At 38.7% G+C, this 18402-nt stretch overlaps 1 protein-coding gene across 4 annotated transcripts in view; it reads left to right on the top strand.

Moving 5' to 3' along the window:
- ADAMTS3 (ADAM metallopeptidase with thrombospondin type 1 motif 3) overlaps positions 1-18402 on the top strand; it is a 252350-nt gene that overhangs the window by 224207 nt on the left and 9741 nt on the right. For all 4 annotated transcript variants that reach the window (XM_032400522.1, XM_032400523.1, XM_032400525.1 and 1 more), the window contains 5 exons: positions 4214-4294; positions 5991-6154; positions 10878-11043; positions 13816-13948; positions 17495-17702. In XM_032400522.1, coding sequence (XP_032256413.1) covers positions 4214-4294; positions 5991-6154; positions 10878-11043; positions 13816-13948; positions 17495-17702 — 752 coding nt within the window. The remainder of the gene's footprint in view (positions 1-4213; positions 4295-5990; positions 6155-10877; positions 11044-13815; positions 13949-17494; positions 17703-18402) is intronic.

Raw genomic sequence — 18402 nt, 5'->3', positions numbered from 1 at the left:
CTATAAACATAACAAAAAATTAGCTGCTGATTTATTTTTATTCAGATTACCTTTTCTTTTCTTTTTTTTTTAAGATTTTATTTATATATTTGAGAGAGAGAGGGACAGCAAGCACGTGAGAGACAGAACGAGCATCAGCAGGGGGAGAGACAGAGAGAGAGGGAGAAGCAAACTCCCCGGTCTTTGGGGAGAACGAAGCAGACTCCCCACTGTTTGGGGAGTCCGACGTGGGGCCCCAGCATCATGACCTGAGCTGAAGGCAGACGGTTAACCGACTGAGCCACCCAGACACCCCCAGATTATCTTTTAAGGAACTAAAAACCAAAAACAAAAATAAAAACACTTGGACTGAATTCATACTCCATGGCATCCATGATGAAAGAGTGTCTACTTAATTTAAATAAGGAACAAATAAAATCAATATCAATTATAGTAGTTAGCTAAAATATGTGTTTTGTTTTATTTTGTGTTTTTATTTGTTTACTTTATTTATTTATTTATTTATTTATTTATTTTGAGAGAGAATGAGAGAGTGTGTGTGCAAGAGGGAAGGGGCAGAGGAGCAAGGAGAGAGAATCCCAGGCAGACTCCCCACTCAGTGCGGAGCCTAGCTCAGGGCTTGATCTCCCGACCTCTGAGATCATGACCTGAGCAGAAATCAAGAGTCGGACGCTTAACCAACTGAGCCACCCAGGCTATTTTGTGTTTTTAATAAACACAAAAACTATTTTGTGTTTTTAATAAAATACATTAGACCTAATTATTAGAATTGAGGCTTATTTTGAATTTTCTGTTCACATAAATTGTTGATCAGAAGTTACAAAAAAAATCACAAAATTTTATTTTATTTATTTTTATTTTTTTTAAAGATTTTATTTATTTGACAGAGAGAGAGAGAGCGAGAGCAGGAACACAAGCAGGGGGAGTGGGAGAGGGAGAAGCAGGCTTCCCACCAAGCAGGGAGCCCTATGTGGGACTCAATCCCGGGACCCTGGGATCATGACCTGAGCTGAAGGCAGACGCTTAACGACTGAGCCACCCAGGCGCCCCCAAAATCACAAAATTTTAAATACAACTTTTAAAATATTGCATGAGCTTTACTTCTTTTATTTTAAAGGTGAACAAGTTCATCCTATTTATAAATCTACAAATCTAGACTCCATATTTCACATGATTTTAAAAGTTTTATATTACACAAAATTAGGTACACAACCAAAAACAACCCTGAGGTATGACTGTTTGTGTGTGTGAATGTTAGTGTTTATTTTAGAGTCAGTGACCTGGACTTAGGCATACAATGAAGTTTCAGTGATGGGAAAAAAAAAAAAAGCAGAAATAATATGTAAAATTATGAGTCGTTTCATAATCATTTGCTGGAATTTTCATAAGAGATTTGGATACAAACATTTATTACTGGATGATCTTTTTTAGTTTGTGACAAATATTATTCAGTTATTCAATAAGCATTTATGGGGAAAATGTCTCTGGGAATTCAGCATTTAAAGATAAATTTGATGTGGTGCTTCCCTTGAGAAGCTTCTTTTTCATCATCCCCACTCAGTTGGCATAGTCTTTGGTAGAAGGATAAAATAAGACAAAACAAAAATAAAGATAAGAAACTGGTTTACTTTGAGCACATTGTCATGGCGGTGATTTTCCCTTTTAGGAGAAGAGAAAGTATAAAAAAGGTAGTCTTCATCCAAATGGAATAATTCTCTAAGTTCTTTGTACTCTCGTTAGACCTCAGCTACCCCAGTGCAAGCCAAGTAGCACACAGACCAGTTTTGCTCTTTGACACATTGAGTGGGGCAGAGAGCTAGGTCACTCCAAAGTGTCTTTCATTACTGATGGTTTTGATATTCCTGTGTGATCATTTAATAGTTAAATGGTTAAAAAACAAATATTGCCATTTCTGGCTCATTATATTACTTTAAGAACATTCACAGAATTAAAATGATATATTATGGTTTTGGTGGAGTAACATGTAATTTTCTTCATCTTATTGTGAAGCAATTAACTGTGCTTTCTCTATGGCAGCTATATTATTCTTTTTAGTATAAAATCACTCATATTATTTTATTTCCAGAGTAAATTAATGTAAAGAAAAAAGTTTTTGCCACTAATCATCCATCCATTAATCATCCATTCTGTGGTGTGAGGTCATGGTGCGTTTTTTTCAGATACGTCAAAAATTAGACTAAACCTGCGACTCAAGGTCAGGAGAGAAGAAAGGTTTCCTCAGTCGTAGAGATTCAGACTGTTCAAAGATAATCTAACACCCATTTCTCTGCACTGGTTTTATCATAGTCACTCAATAGACTAATTAACGTTTTCCAACAGGGAAACATTTAAGCAAGAGGTGCCATACAGAATTCAAGTTGCTGGAAAATGAAATCTGCAAGTATTCAACTTCCAATCACCTTTATCATTTCGCATTCATTCTTAGTCTTACTTTCATTGACTATTAACTTTTTATTGGCATTAGCTAACTATTAAAAATGCATTTTGACTTCAACACATAAAATTACCGAATTATTTGATATCTTACCTAATAGAATCTACATAGCTTATAGTATAGTCAATGAAACAGCAAGACTTTGATAAACATGAAACCTTCACTAATTAAAAACATTCTATTTAAGGGAAGACAAGAGGCGCCTTCACTTTACCCAAAGGAGCTCGTAATATTTCTCTTGCTGAAACAAGGGAAGCTAAAAATGTACTGGGTAAGTTGTAGCAAACTGCAGAAAGATGGGCATCCATAAATGGCATCAAGCTGTTTTGCTGTGCTTGGTCGGCATCTTAAACATGTTCCGTCTAGCCATTGCACACTCAGACAAACATGCTACGGTTCCCGGACTCGACTTTACCCAGACTCAGGTACTGAAAACCCTGACCCCAAAATGACTATGCCATTGAGTTAAGACACTAATAAATATTGGGAAAAAGTTGAGTAAATCTACCCACAGGTAGATAGTTATTGTCCATATGGACATGACAAACATACTTCTTTCTGAGAACATTGACAATTGTGTATTTACAACTGAATTTCTGTCAGACTCATCCTGTAGTATGTGAATTGAATGTTTCATATGTAAGGTGTCAGTTGCATCGTCTCCCTATATTAATTTATATTTCTTGGATAAAACGTCTTGATTTCTACTTTCCTATTGTTGATTTAAAGTTAGGATCTTAATTCTAAGTGATCTTAAGATAATTTTTAGGACATGTGATAATACTAAGATTTGTTTTATATGACATTGACTGTAATAGGATTGATATAAGATTTTATAACCCAAGGCAATCCATTAAGCATATTGATTTCATGATTTCTAGATTAGAAGATTGAGTTTAGGGCACATTTTTAAGGCAAGGTAAGTAAGACATAACTTGCGGCATTTTCCAACCAAATGGTTTGGTCAAATCTAAAAAATATACTTTAAAACTTTCCCATAATAAAACTTGTTCAAGGCTTTAAAATTAATGGCTGATCACAAGAAAAATGAAAGCCACTCACTGCTCCTTCTTTTGAAATCTCTTTAGAACAAAGCAGGCTTTCAATATGAAGATATTTCATTAATTAGAAGTTTAGCTATCTATACTTGCCCTGAAGCTTTTAAAATAATATACAGACAGATAAAATATCTCAAGAAGTTCACCAACTAAGTATGCTAAAAACTGGCCCCACTTCAAAAGGGTGGTTTAAAAAACATAAACTTGACAAATCACTATGTTGTACCATGTTGTGCACCTGAAACTAATGTAACATTATGTGTGTCATCTATACTCAAATATAAATAAATAAATAAATAAATAAATAAATAAATAAATAAAAAGATAAATAAATAAATTTAACAGCAATGACAACAACAACAGAAAACCTAAACTCACATAGAAGGACACAGGAAATTTGCCTGAATTGTTGTTGACACAATTCACAGTTCAATACAAGATAAATGACTGATAGGTTAGAAACAAGATTAACTCCCCCCTCTTAATACCAAAAAAAAAAAAAAAAAGGGTTTCCTCTAATCTCATGCCAGTTGTCACAAAAACTACCAGTGCTTTGAAGTTCATTCCTGAAACTGCTTCTTTGAGTTTATGGATGCCCTCTTCTGCATGCAGAAGCAGTAAGAATTTCATGCTCGGCTAACCATGGTTGTTGCTTTTGTTTTCTTCTTTGCTTTCTCCAATATTTACTACACATGCAAAGGGTACCTTAAGATGTTTGATATACCCCCGGGTGCTAGACATGTGTTAATCCAAGAAGACGAGGCTTCTCCTCATATTCTTGGTAAGTGTTTCTGTCTGCTGGCTTTGCTTTAGCATGCACTTAGAGAAATGTCAAAGAAATCATATATAGAGAGATATATATGTGTGTGTAGATGTATGTGTATCTGTATGTATATGTGTATGTATACATAGATATGCAAGATTCAGAATTCCATATAAATCATTACTATGTGGTTTTTGTTGGTCATTTCTCCCCACTCTTCTTTCTTTAAAACAAAAAATATTCAAAAATAGAGCTTTAATTTTTGGTGAAACCTGGGTTGGTTCATTATTTATATGAAGAAAGGTTATTTAACAAGTTTATTATGCATTTTTGCTCTGTATTAGGGGATGAGGAAAATAAATATGTTAATAAAATGCACTAAATTAAGGAAGAATATCAGAAAAAAAAATTTGCCATAGTTATGTTGGCAAATTAGTTCTGATATTGTGGTTGATGCCATACTATATGCCTCTCCTTACTTTTATTGCATTTTAAGTTCTTTTACTGAAAAGCCAGTATCTGTGATGTGTCTAGTTTCTGCCTGGCACACGTGGATCCATTTGCATGGCTGTTTAGAATTCTTTTCCTCCTTTACGAGAGGATCACATAAAAATGTCATCCTAAAGGGGTTTGTTTTCAAAGTGTATGTACAAATGTAAGCATGACTTCCACATATTCCCTGACCTATTAAAGCACGAGGAAGTTCTCTGAAATGAAAGCATCATCTGTCAACCACATGAAAATTTGTCTCAAATTGCTTTTCTTTTAAATGTGTGACTTAAAAAATGAATTGTTTTATGGTGTTTCATAGAATTTTTTTAGTATTTAAATTAAATTCACTACTAGATTCCTTAATGATCTAGCAGTCAGCCATAGTTCTTTTTCCAATAATTCATATTCTCTTATTTTTTGTCCTAGAACTCAGATTATTAACTTTGGAAACATGAGATAGTTTAAAAAAACTCAAGAGGAATAAAAGTATTTAACTAAAATTACTCATGTTATCTACACATTTTCAGGAATGGTAATAACATGAAATTTTATTTTCTAACTTATTATATGCTGGTAAATACCTCCAAACTTTGAAATCCAATTTGTTATGTTTTATCTATTAGAGAAAGCATTTTTAAATAATATATAGTAGATCAATAATGCATTAAGAACTCTATCACCAATAAACAGCTTTTTCTAGCCATATTAAGTAGGGATGTGGCCTTGGAATTTCACAAACATAAGAACTAATTGTTAGTCTAAAAATTAGTTCAACTATGTTGGATACCTATCAATACTTTTACTAACTTGAAAGAGATAACACAGTAGCACATTATGTTATGTGCTATCTTAGCATAAATGATTATAGAAGTATCCATAATTTTCTAAATATTCCCAGCTTTCTGAGGAAATATACAGGAATGGAATGGTTAGAAACTGTTAACCTCTTTGACAGTCCTTTCAAATGGGAATATTTGTCGATTTTTATCTCCCTTATTTAACCATCTTGCTATTGTTTTTGACTAGTTAGTAGTGCTGCTTGAGGATTTTGAAGGCCGAATGAAGGGAATGGGAGTCCTATCAGAACTAACACTCATTTTGATTGCTTTGATGCTAATAAACAGTCTTTCATTTATAGAAAGGGATAGACTTGCTATGGGTCATCAAACCTGTAATATGATCAAATAAAATGTATGCCGGTTACCCATTTTTCTCCCTCTAGCTATTAAGAACCAGGCTACAGGCCACTATATTTTAAATGGCAAAGGGGAGGAAGCCAAGTCGCGGACCTTCATAGATCTTGGCGTGGAATGGGACTATAACATTGAAGATGACATTGAAACTGTTCACACAGATGGACCTTTACACGATCCTGTTATTGTTTTGGTATGTGGTATCACAGGCTTACTATGTAGTTGGTTCTGAAATTTTATAATTAATTTATCTGAAAACACTTTTACCTTGAACATTGAATAGTCAGTTGCTTGTTTTTTATAATTTTATCTGCCCCTCTCTACTCTTTGTGCAACTTTGTCATATATTTTATTATATGTACATTATAAACCCAATAACATAGTATTATGATTCCTGACTTCTAGTAATCCATTATCTGTTAGAGACAAAAGATGAGATAGATTTTTATATTTACCCACGTATTTGCCGTTTCTGATGCTCTTCCTTCTTCCCTGTAAATCTGACTTTCCATCTAGTATCATTTACCTTTGATATAGAGAACATCCTTTAGCATTTCTTGCAGTGTGGGTGTGCATGCTAGCAAAGAATTCTCTCAACTTCCACTTATCTGAAAATATCTGTATTTCACCCTCATTCTTAAAAGATATCTTCAGCAGGTATGAACATTTTGGTAGCTAGTGCTGTGCGTGCGTGTGTTAGCACTTTAAAGATGTTTTTACGCTGTTAGAGGGGAGTTGAAGGAATCGGAGGGCCGATTAGGGAGGTAGATGTGACTACAAGGTGGCCGTAGCGCGCACTGGCTTTATTGACCCCTTCACAGGTTAGCAGGTCGGCTACTGGAGAGAAGCAGAAGGGAACTCCTGGGACAGAAGGGATTGGAGAGGGGGTGTTTTTGGTGAGGTGATGTCAATCAGCAGCACAGTGGGGAGTCTCCTAAGAGCAGCAGCAGCTTGGGATCCTTACAGCCACAGACTCCTCTATAGTTAGCAAATGGCCAGTGCAGTTTCATCGGGGTTTGCTAAGCAAGCAGGTTCTAACTGGTTAAAAATATGCCGGTTTGGGCTGCACTGAAAAGAACTGGGTATGTAAAACTTTGAGTTTGGTGCTAGCGGGCTTCTGAGCTAAAGGCTCTCAGCCTGCTGTGAAGAAACAAACAAAGTAGGGGCCAACATACAGGAGCTCTCTTTTGACTCATAACGTTCGTCTTCTACAACCCATCATTTATGATGAGAAATCAGCCCCGTTCATATTGCTGCTCTGCATGTGAGGTATCCATTTTCCCTGACTGCTTTTTAAAGATTCTCTCTTCATCTTTTTGTTTCGTTTCATTGTTAAGCCGTTTGACTGTGATATGCTTAGTTTGTGAGGTTCTTTGTATCTGGCTTGGGGTTCACCAAGCATCTTGGTGATCTAAGTTGATGGGTTTTTGTTGTTGTTGTTGTTGTTGTTTTACCAAATTTGTGTTGATTTTCCATTGTGTGCCAAGTGCATTTTTCCCCCATCTCTCACTCCTAGGACTCGTTTACACGTATGCTAACCCAGTTGAAATTGTTCCATACGCCTCCTGGGCTTTGTCCATCCTTCTGTAATCACTTTTTCTCTGCTCTTCAGATTGGATAATTGCTATTGAGCCGTGTTCAAGTTCACTGACTGTGTCTTATGTGGTCTCCAATCTGTTGTTGAGCCCATCCGGTAAATTCTTCATGTCAGATGGTGTTCTTTTCTTTTCTAGAATTTCCATTTGGTCCTTTTTTTTTTTTTTAAAATAAAAAAATATCATTTCCATTCCTATGCTGAGATTTCCATATATTTCACTCATTATGTCTAACATTTCCTTTAAGTCCTGTGTCTTCATGTTGTCTGTTTCTATGGGCTGCTTTTTTTTTTTTTCTGGATTATGAGTCACATTTTCCTGCTTCTTACTATTTTTTAAATGTATACTGGAATTATAGTTAAGTGTATACCAATTATATAGTTGGTAAGTTGTAGGGCATTTGGTTGCCTTCTTTTCAGGCTGTGGGGTTTTGTTCTGGCTGTCATTTCGTCCTGATCTGTGAAGCCTGATTTTTTCTTTGTTAGGGCTGATCTGTTTCAAGTTTGTCCTTATTCTTATAGCATGGCCTTTTTGATGATTTAGCTGAATACCTGAAGTGTTAGCGAGGCCTCTTCATCTGGCTAGATAAGAACTCTTATCTCCCTAGCGCCACCTGACCTTGGGTGTCTCTGTCCTGCTCCCAGCCCCACGGCAGCTCCTCGCGGTAGACATCATGGTGTCTTGGCCTGGGCATGCACAGACCAGCCTTTCGTCTCGGATGCATGCAGCTTCTGGGTCATCCCTCTGTGCAGCCCCTTCTTCTTTAGGGCCCTGCCTACAAGTTCCAAGCCCCACTCTCCATCTCCTCAGCTCCTTGAGACTGCTGTCTTGGCTTAGGCTCGTGCTCCCTATGCAGGGCCCATAACCTGACCCTGTCAGGAAGCCAGGACCTGGCCTATTTCTCTTTCTCATAGCATCACTGTTCTTCGCTGTATTATTCATTGCCCTCCCCCCCAAAAAAGTTCCCTCATCTGTTCTGTCCAGTTTTATTGTTTTTAATATAAGCAAGGCAACTCTATTACTCCCTCATGGATGAAAGCAGAAGACATCTACCTGGTTTGAAAAATATATTGGATTCTGTATGTAATTTATCAAATTCTCTATAAAAAATATTATCCTAATTTAAAACCAAATATCCCCACTCAATCCCAAGGATGTTTTTTCTTTCTTTGAAAATTATTTGGCAAAGTGTCTGTCCAAATCTTTTGCCCATTGTTAAAGTAGGTTTTTTTTAAATTTTACTTTATTATGTTATGTTAGTCATAAAGTAGGTTGTTTTATCTTTTTTGTTGAGTTTTAAGAGTTCTTTATATATACTTGATATGTCCTTTATGAAACATATGATTTGTCAAATATTTTCTTCTATAGTTTCTTTTTGTTTTCTTAATAGTGTCTTTCACAGAGCAAAATATGTTAAGTATCCTGAAGTCTAATTTATCAATTTTTTTTTCTTTTATGGATCAAGATTCTAGTGTGATGTGTGTGTGTGTGTGTGTGTGTGTGTACTTCTGCCTAATCCAGTGTTAGAGCATTTTCTTATTTTTTGCTAAAAGTTTTATAGTTTTATATTTTACATTTTGAGTTGATTTTTATATAAATTTTGTGTGATGTATCAGGTTCTTATTTTTGCACATGGATGTCTATATTACCTATTGCTGCATAACAAATCACCCTGAACGTCTTAGCTAAACACAAACCGGCATTTATTATCTCATAGCCTCTGTGGGTCAGGCCACTGGGAGCTGCTGAAATGGCTAGCTGTGGCTCAGGGCATCTCATGAGGTCGCCGGTAACTGTGGCTGGTCTTCCCAAGGCTCCAGCGGGGACATCTGCTTCCCTGCTCAATCACAGGGCTGTTGGAAGGCCTCAGAAGATTGCCTCTAAGCTTTCCCATGTGGTGGCTGGTGGGCCTGCATTCTTCACTATATGGGCTTCTCCCTAGACTCCATAAGGGTCCTTATCACATGACAGCTGACTTCCACTGGAATGAGTGATCCAAGTGACAGAGTGCAGCCAAGACAGAGACCATCTTTTTAAACCGAATCTTGGGAGTAACATCCCATCCATGCTGCCGTTGTCTGTTTGCTGGAAACAAGTCACTGAGTCCAGACCACACTGAAGGGGAGAGGAATTAAGCCCTACTCATTGAGAGGGAAAATATCAAAGGGTTTGTGGACACATTTTTAAAGCCACCACAATGACTTGTTCTGGTACCATTTGTTGAAAAAAAATGGTCTTTTTTTCCATTAAGGTATCTTTTCATCTATGTCAAAAATTATTCATGTTTCTGTGCGTTTATTTCTATCATTCTGTTTCATAGGTTATATAACTTTATAGCAAAAATATACACTAATCAAAATTTTATTAAATTTGAATGGCTGGAGCTCAGAAGGTCCGTTTCACTCCCATAATTACACTGCAGTCTTTTCTGGTGGCCCAGGGGTCTGGCCTCAGAGCCCTGCCATTAACCGCCATGCTAGCCTACCTCAGGGCTTTGTCCACTGATAGCCGGGTGCCCGCAGGGAACAATGTGAGCTAGAGATACAAGGAGGAGATTTGTAGCTAGGACAGTGGGGTTGTGGACACGCACTGCTGTATCACCATGACCTTTCTTTTCTTCTCTAAAGGGCTGGAACCCCAGGCTGGGAGCCCAAGAGCATGGCAATAGCTGTCTGGGGCTGGAAGCCGTAGGCATCTGGCTAGAGTGTAAGGGTCAATGCTTGGTTTGTAATGTTGTTTTAAAAACAAAAACTAAGGGGAAAACAGAGAAAAGAACCTAGATAACCAAATCCTTCATCCTAGTGGGTTCAGTATTGCTCGATTTCTCAAACAAAAGCTATTTCTAAAAGTTTCGTTTTAGAAGTGACTTTGGTTTTCTCTGGTTTAGTAGAATCATGGACAATTTTCATTTTCTTTGTATTTCTCCATAATGTGTACATTTTCTGGAGGGAACATTATTATCTTTGTCATTATGACAAAACAGTTATTTTAAAGAATAATTTTCAAATGCAGTAGGGAGATATATAACTTAAGGAAATCCACAGTGAATCTCATTGAAAATGTATTATTTTTATTATATAAACTCTTATACCTCTATTTTTTATATTTTTTATGGTCAAAGTCTTATATGTTTACATTTTTTTTTTCTTAAACAGAGCATCCTTGTACTTTAGTTGATAGAAACAGAAACATTATATTTTTAGAAACTGCTTGAAAGTTTTCCAGTTTTAATAGGACAACTGTTCTGAAATAGTTATAACTTTTATTGAAAATGTAAAACCCCTTCAGGTGACTTACCTATCTATTTCATGTATCCATTAGATCATCCCTCAGGAGAACGATACCCACTCCAGCCTGATGTATAAGTACATCATTCATGAAGATTCTGCACCTACAATCAGCAGCAACAATGTCATCCAGGAAGAATTAGATACTTTTGAGTGGGCTTTGAAGAGCTGGTCTCAGTGTTCCAAACCCTGTGGTGGAGGTAACAATTGAACCCATTTAGTATGTTCAGTGTAATTCATAGAAGGCCAGTTATGGTGCTTTTCCCTTAAAGATTGCCTCTAATTGAGGCCATAATCTGAGAAATACCAAACATAACAACCAAAACATAAGTACAAAGCATTTTTACTGAAATCTCTGAATCTACAAAGGATGGGAGTCTATTCCTAACAACGGTAAACCTTCTTAAAATCCTCTTGCCCTTTTCCCTCATATTCATATGGTGGTACCTTTAATGACTTTACTTTTCCCAAACTCTCCCAAATGCAGTGTCCTGTGGTTCTGGCCTTTCTTCTTCTTTTCCACTTTTGCTTTCCATACCTGTGCATTTCTTTTCTATCAGTGTTAGTAATAAAAGAGCTATTAGTTGTACCAGGTAGCAGGTACTGTTTTAAATGTTTTAAATGTTCTCTATGTTAGTGCATGAATACTCAAAATGGCTCTGTGAGGTCAGCACTATGATTATCTCTGTTGTAGTGATTGGAAAACTGAAGGACAGGGAGGAGTAGTTTGCCCAGACCCTAAGATACAGACCCAGGTGGTCTGGCTTCTGGCTACACTACACGCTCTTACTCCACTGTGCTGCCTCTCTGCCCTTTCTCCAGTAAATCCCATTAAGCCGTTTGCAGAGTTTTTCAGTTTCTCACTTCATCCGTTCCTCTGCTTCTGAACAATAAACACTCCAGAACTGAGCTGGTCTAGAGGGAATTTCCCCAACAGGCAGGAGAAGGCAAAGGGCTGAGTCATGATGCTGAGTAACCGAGAACAAAAAAATTATTCAGAGTAGGGAATGCATGCGTCAACCATTTATTTTATAATTCTAAATTCAAGGACGTATTATTTATTTATTTGTTTTTTATTTTTTTAAACATTTATTTGACCGAGAGAGAGAGAGCACAAGCAGGGGCGGGGCAGAGGGAGAGGGAGAAGCAGCCTCTCCACTGAGCAGGGAGCCTGATGCAGGACTCGATCCCAGGACCCTGGGATCATGACCTGAGTGGAAGGCAGACGCTTAACCGGCTGAGCCACCCAGGTGCCCCAAGGATGTATTTTTAAAGAGGCTTTTTTTTTTTTTTGAGGTGGATGGGACATAAAATGTTTTTAATTATTTAAAATGACACTTAATCTAAAAAAAAAAATAAAAAATAAAAAAAATAAAATGACACTTAATCTATTACAAAATGCATGTTTAATTTGAATCTTCTCTTTTGCTGCTCCCTCAGCATCTACTTGGTTACAAGGTTTGTCAGACACACCTTTTTAATATCTACCACATCTGTTCCTTCCTCACCAGGTTTCCTTCATGATTTTGGAAGAGAAGATTATTGTAAAAGTCTTTTAACTAGTCAGCTAATTTGATTTTCTTCTCTTCCTTTATTTCCAGGGTAATCTTGAATGAATGACTGAATGAATGACCGAATGAGTAGTTATAGTATTTGATTTAAATCTTGTAGCCTCCTAATGTGTTGTCCTGAAGACACAGCATCATTTATGTAGTATTCTTGTCAAAAGCGTTTTTGACCTGAATCTAATCACTAGGAGGCAATTAAATAAACCTCAATTGTGGGGCATTTTACAAAACAAATGGCCTGTACATCTCAAAAATATCCAAGATAAAAAGAGGCTCAGAAACTATTCCTGCTTAATTCCATGACAGCTAAATGCACTGCATAATCCTTGATTGGGAAAACATTGCTATGAACATGATAGGGGAAACTGGCAAATTTTGAATTTGGTCTGTATATTAGATAATAGTACTATATCTGTGTTAAATATTCTGGTTTTAAGAATTATGTAGGAGATGTACTTGTTACGGGCAGTATGCCGAAGTATTTACAAGTGAAGGATCAGGATGCCAGCAACTTACTCTCAAAGGGTTTGGCAAAATTTTATGTGTATTATATATATTGCATATTATAATTAAGCTATTACATATGTAAAAATATATACGTATGCACCTCAAATATAGTGACACGTAATACAAGGTTAATTTAGATGCAAGGCATAACAATGTTCATTGTGCTTTCCTTACATTTTTGTAGGTTTGGAATTTTTTTTTTAAATTTAATTAATTAATTAATTATTTACAGATGTCAGGTTGGTGAGTGGGGAGACCTTCAAAAACTCCCTGTGACCGCCAAGATAAAAAGTCCAAACACTAGTCTGGCACTTGAGGCTTTTAGGATTAGATTCTTTCCTATCTCCTATCCCCTTCACACAGGAAACTTCAGCCATTCAAACAGACCTGCCATTTTTAACGTGTCCTTTCCTTCGCTTGGAGTATTCTTCTGCTTCCTTCCCTTTACCCAACACTGTTTGAACTTGAAGATGCTGATCAAGAAGTGCAGATCTTGTGAGCAGTCCCTGCCCCTCCTCTGGCTAAGTTGAGACCCTCCCCTCTGTGCTCCTTTGGCGCCCTCTACAGTAAATTATGTACATAACCCTCTAAAAGCCTGTGTCCCTGGTATTGTCACAGTGGTTGTTCAGATCTATCCCTTACACTAGACTGTATGTTCGGGGGTCTAGTTCATTAGCACATGAACACAGCTATATTTAATCATTTGTACTTTATTAAATGTAGGCCCTGAAAAGTTAAGGATTTTATTTAATTGACTTCTGGACCTTCAGTGTCTACAGCAATGCCTGGCCTCCTGTGCGTCCTCAGTCAGTATTTGTTGAATGAATGACTGAATGACCAAATATGTAGCAGGATGAATAAGTGAGTAAACCCAAAGAAATGTGTTTCCTTTCCTAGGTTTCCAGTACACTAAATACGGATGCCGTAGGAAAAGCGATAATAAGATGGTTCACCGCAGCTTCTGCGAGGTCAACAAGAAGCCAAAACCTATTAGAAGGATGTGCAATATTCAAGAGTGTACACATCCACTGTAAGCACTTATTTTAACTATCATATCCTGAGCACAACGTGAGAGGGATTTCAATGTCTCTAGTTCTTTTTAGTTTTAATTTTATTTTTAGTCAAAGCTAATAAACGTACCTGGTTTAAAGAGTCAGATCATTTCACAGGAATTATATAGAGCTGTGTTTCCCTGCCCTTTACCGTACTCCTGCTTCTCAAAAACAACCACGTTCCAGCTATGATGCTTCTTTTGATATTTGGTAACTCCTTGTTTCTAGCTCTAAGTAAAATGTTTTAGCATCTACTTGGTTTTGGGGGGTGGGGGAGGTTTTGGATATTATGTATATTGTGTATATTGAATTTCCAAGTGGAAAGCGAAGGGTTGAGCATTCTTTTACAATCCGTCCCCAAATACACATCCAGAGCCCAGACTTCTCTCTTCCCCAGTATTTCCAATATTGTTCTAACCTACCTTTTACTGATATTAATCTTCAGAGTTTATATTGTCTTAATGACTTCTGTCTGTCCCAACAGGTGAGTCATTTGCTGCTCTTTCTTTCCTCGTGAAACTTTCTTTCTTGAGAATTAATGAATATTTTGATTTTTATGCTTTGTTTTCTACTACTTTTCACTAATTCATCCCCATACTGTCTTCCATGAGTATCAATCTCCTATAAATACTAAACACTCAAGTATCCTGTTACGTGCAACTTCTGAGAGATATCTCTTAGAGAATTTTGTGTGTTCCAGCTCTGCCCTGGACTTCTTTCTGTTCGTCCTGGGGTGTCTTTTTACCTCTTCCTAGATAATCCCACTGCCTCTCCTTTGCATCGGATCTCCTGATTCCTGCATTTCTTGTCTTCTTATCTTTTCTTGTATTCATTTGTTCTGGTAATCATGTCTTCCAGTAGCTTCATGAAAAATGTATATACAAAGTGAAAATTTTTATCTTAAAAATTCTCTTACACCTAAGAAAAGTAGCTAAGAGGTTAAAGTATAAGAGTATAGGAAGCCTTTCTTCTCTCACTCTTGATCGTTGGGATACACACACATAGAATTCCAAACCGTAATGTATTTTCCTTCAGAATTTTGAAACCATTGTTCCATTGTTTTCTAGATTCCCATGTTGCTGTTGCAAAGTCATTTACTCTTCTGGTTCTCAATGCTTTCTATTTTTGTTTGTCATTCAAAGTTTATAGGATCTTCTTTTTGTTCCTGATGTCCCGAAATTTCACAGTGGTAAAACTGCCCGTCGTTGATGCTCTACTTTTCTCATCCATTGTGCTGTGTACTCAAAGACTTTTTAAAACACAAAACCAGTATCTTTCATCTCCGGGACATTTTCCTGTGTTTTTACTTTGAAAATTTTCCCCTATTTTTTCAATATTCTTTCTTTCTAAGATATTTGTAGTTAGGATTCTTAAACAGATCTGATTCTCTTTTCTTTTCTCATCTATTGTTTATTGTTCTACTTGCTGAATTTTTCATTTTTACTATTGTGTTACTATCCAAGAGCACTTTAATATCCAAGCACTCTGTTTTATTCCTCACGTGTTCCTTTTTTAAGGCATTGGATGCTTATTTCACAGATGTAAATATTCTTTTATCTCTTTTATGATATTAAAGATTTTCTTTTCCATGCATTATTTCTTTTGAGTTCTTTTCCTCTGTTTCTTTTTTCCCCCTCCATGATTTGTGTTAGAGGCTTTTCTGTGTCAGCTGATTGTTGGCTCTTCACGCACGTAAGAATACAGTATTAAAAGGCTGCTTGGAAGTTTGCTTTATGGTCAAGACTTGCTTGCTGGTGGGCTTCACTGTAGGACAAGCTGGCTGGACTCTTTCATTGAAGATCCTCAATGTATACTTAGGGCTTTTCTAAGGAAATGATCCGATTCCAAAGAGCAGCATCAATCATCTGCCTAGGGAGCATAAGCCTATTTGATAGCTGTTCTGGAAGTCATTGCACCATTCCAGTTGTGGGTTCTTACCTAGCCCCCCGTTTTCACTCTGGTCTCTTTCTCTATTATCTCTTGACTGTGTCTGTTGTCCACAAGCTAAAGGTCTCGTTCATCTTCCACCAAGGATAAACGTCAGACCTTCTGCTGGGTTAGAGGAGGGGCAATCCACCGGTGGGGGTAAGGATCAGGAGGTGGACCTGTTTGCACGCAGACTTTTCCTCAGTCCCGTTTTCAGGCCTGCCTTCACCCAGTTTTGCAGTGCACACTTTCACCTGCGGCCACAATCCAGCACGTTCCTGAAGTTCTGCTGCTAAGTCAGTCTGCTTGCCAGCTTCTACAGCTAAATTAAACTTCATCCCTCTTAGGTCTGCTGAGCTGGTAGCCATATGTCCCACTGCTTATCTTTTGGTGCATTCTGTCCAATTTCTTTTTTTTTTTTACCTTTGTGGATTTATGCCATTTTTCTCCTTTGTTACCATTCTAGGAATTCCAGGGGGGACTAAACTTAACCAGGAGTATCTATGACTATGAAGTGTATACTTCTCATATAGTATCTGTCTTCAAATGAGAGTTGCTATTGAGGGCCTTACAGTTGCTTAGTTGCCACAAACATTCTGCTGCCAGTTTGACACTCGTCAAAGCCATCCTAAGCTGGGGACAGCAAAGACTGCCAAGGTTTTACATGGTTATATTTTGATGCCCCATATATGTGAAAAGAAAAGAAAAAAGCAGAGGGAAAGTAACTCTGGAAAGGATAAAGAGTATGCCTCACGTACATTCTGACAGATTGAGGAACCAGATGGAATCACTGGGGTCGGCCCCTTGGGACCACACGTAGCCACACGTCATGGAGACCTGTCCCTAATAATGCAGCCACAGCCGATGTGGAGAGTGCTGGGGCCATTGACGTCGCCCCAGAATTGGGGAATGTCCCATGGGAAATCTTTTTTGAAAATATCTTTTTAGAAATCTTTCTGTCAGGTGCATTCAAGCCCTGGATGCACACTACCTTTACCTTTTTGTTGGGCCTCCTAAGGGCCACTATGAAGAACTGAATTTTCCAAACAGGATAGGTACCTCAGGCAGCCTTCTCGGGGGCAACTGTAGAAATGAAACTGTCATCTCAGAATCTTAAATCGTGAGGAAACTCAGGATTTCATGGAAAAGCAGCAGCCGCCAAAGCAGTTTGTCTCAGCAAGTATCAGATGGATTGTCTTTCTAAATTTCCTTTCAGATGATTAATACCGTGAGGCAGTGTGGCTGAGAGCCCGCTGGTGTGTTTCTGAAAAACTGCCATGCTGCCTGGACCTAACCCGGCAACCTTCAGATGAGTTTCAGAAACCCTCTGTCGGTGGATCCTCCTTTAGAGAAAGAGGTTATTCCAGATCACAGGGAGGCAGAAAAATACCCAGGCATTAAACACAGAAGTGTCGGGCCTATTGCTGTTAGAAAATGCTCAGACTTTGGACTTGGTGGATGCGTCCCTCTTTCTGAAACTGCTTCCTGAGCCGGAGCGTGCCCCCCCTGGGCTGCCCGTCACCCAGGGCGCAGGGCAGGAGGGTGCGCGCGGCAGCCGCTAACCGTGTGCCCCCCTCTCCCCCCCCCGCGCGCTGCAGCTGGGTGGCCGAGGAGTGGGAGCACTGCACCAGAACCTGCGGGAGTTCCGGCTACCAGCTCCGCACCGTGCGCTGCCTGCAGCCGCTCCACGACGGCACCAACCGCTCGGTGCACAGCAAGTACTGCTCTGCCGACAGGCCCGACAACCGGCGGCCCTGCAACCGCGTGCCCTGCCCCTCCCACTGGAAAACAGGGCCCTGGAACGAGGTGGGCGTGCGACGCCCGTGCGCGCGCGCGTGAGTGTGCGCACGCGTGTGTGAGAGTGTGTGTGGCGCGTGTGCGCGCGCGTGTGTGCGGAAGCGTGCGCGGCATATTTTAATTTGGCTCACGTATCAGGTAGGCATTGTGTGAGTTGAGATGCGGCCACAGATTGTGTCATCATCAAGCACGAGGTGCCAGGAAGCACGGTTTTAGAGCAGTGCTGGCATTTAGGATGAGTTGGTCGGGGCAAACCGCCTTTGGGTGTGTTCTGAGGTAGGGGCGCGTCTAAAGGTGACTGGTCTGTTTCCTATCTTCGTTGACTTCACACCATTCCTACGGGATGAATTCCAAACGCCTGATCGTGAATGCAGGGCCCTGCCTCGTTTGGCACCATGGTAACTCTTCTCCTTCTCCTCCTCCTCTCCCTCCTCCAACCCCCACCCCCACTCCTCCTCCTTTATTTCTTCAGGTATAACTGACATAACAGTATATATCAGCTTCAGGTGTACAATGTAATGATTCAATATTGGTATATATTGCAAAATGTTCACCACAATAAGTCCCATGCTAACTCTTCTTGCTCTGTTGTTCTTTATTCCAACTCTTTGTTCCAGTTTGAGAACCTCCTTGCTATTCCAAAAAGACCATGCTCAATGGAGTCTCCCCACTTTTTAGCTGATGGCCCTCCCCGGACCTCCTGACTCAC

This window comes from Phoca vitulina, unplaced genomic scaffold (genome assembly GCF_004348235.1).
Source record: "Phoca vitulina isolate PV1807 unplaced genomic scaffold, GSC_HSeal_1.0 scaffold3, whole genome shotgun sequence".
Taxonomy (NCBI): Eukaryota; Metazoa; Chordata; class Mammalia; order Carnivora; family Phocidae; genus Phoca; species Phoca vitulina.
The sequence above is the reverse complement of the archived record's forward strand: the minus strand, read 5'-3'. Positions and strand labels throughout refer to the sequence as shown.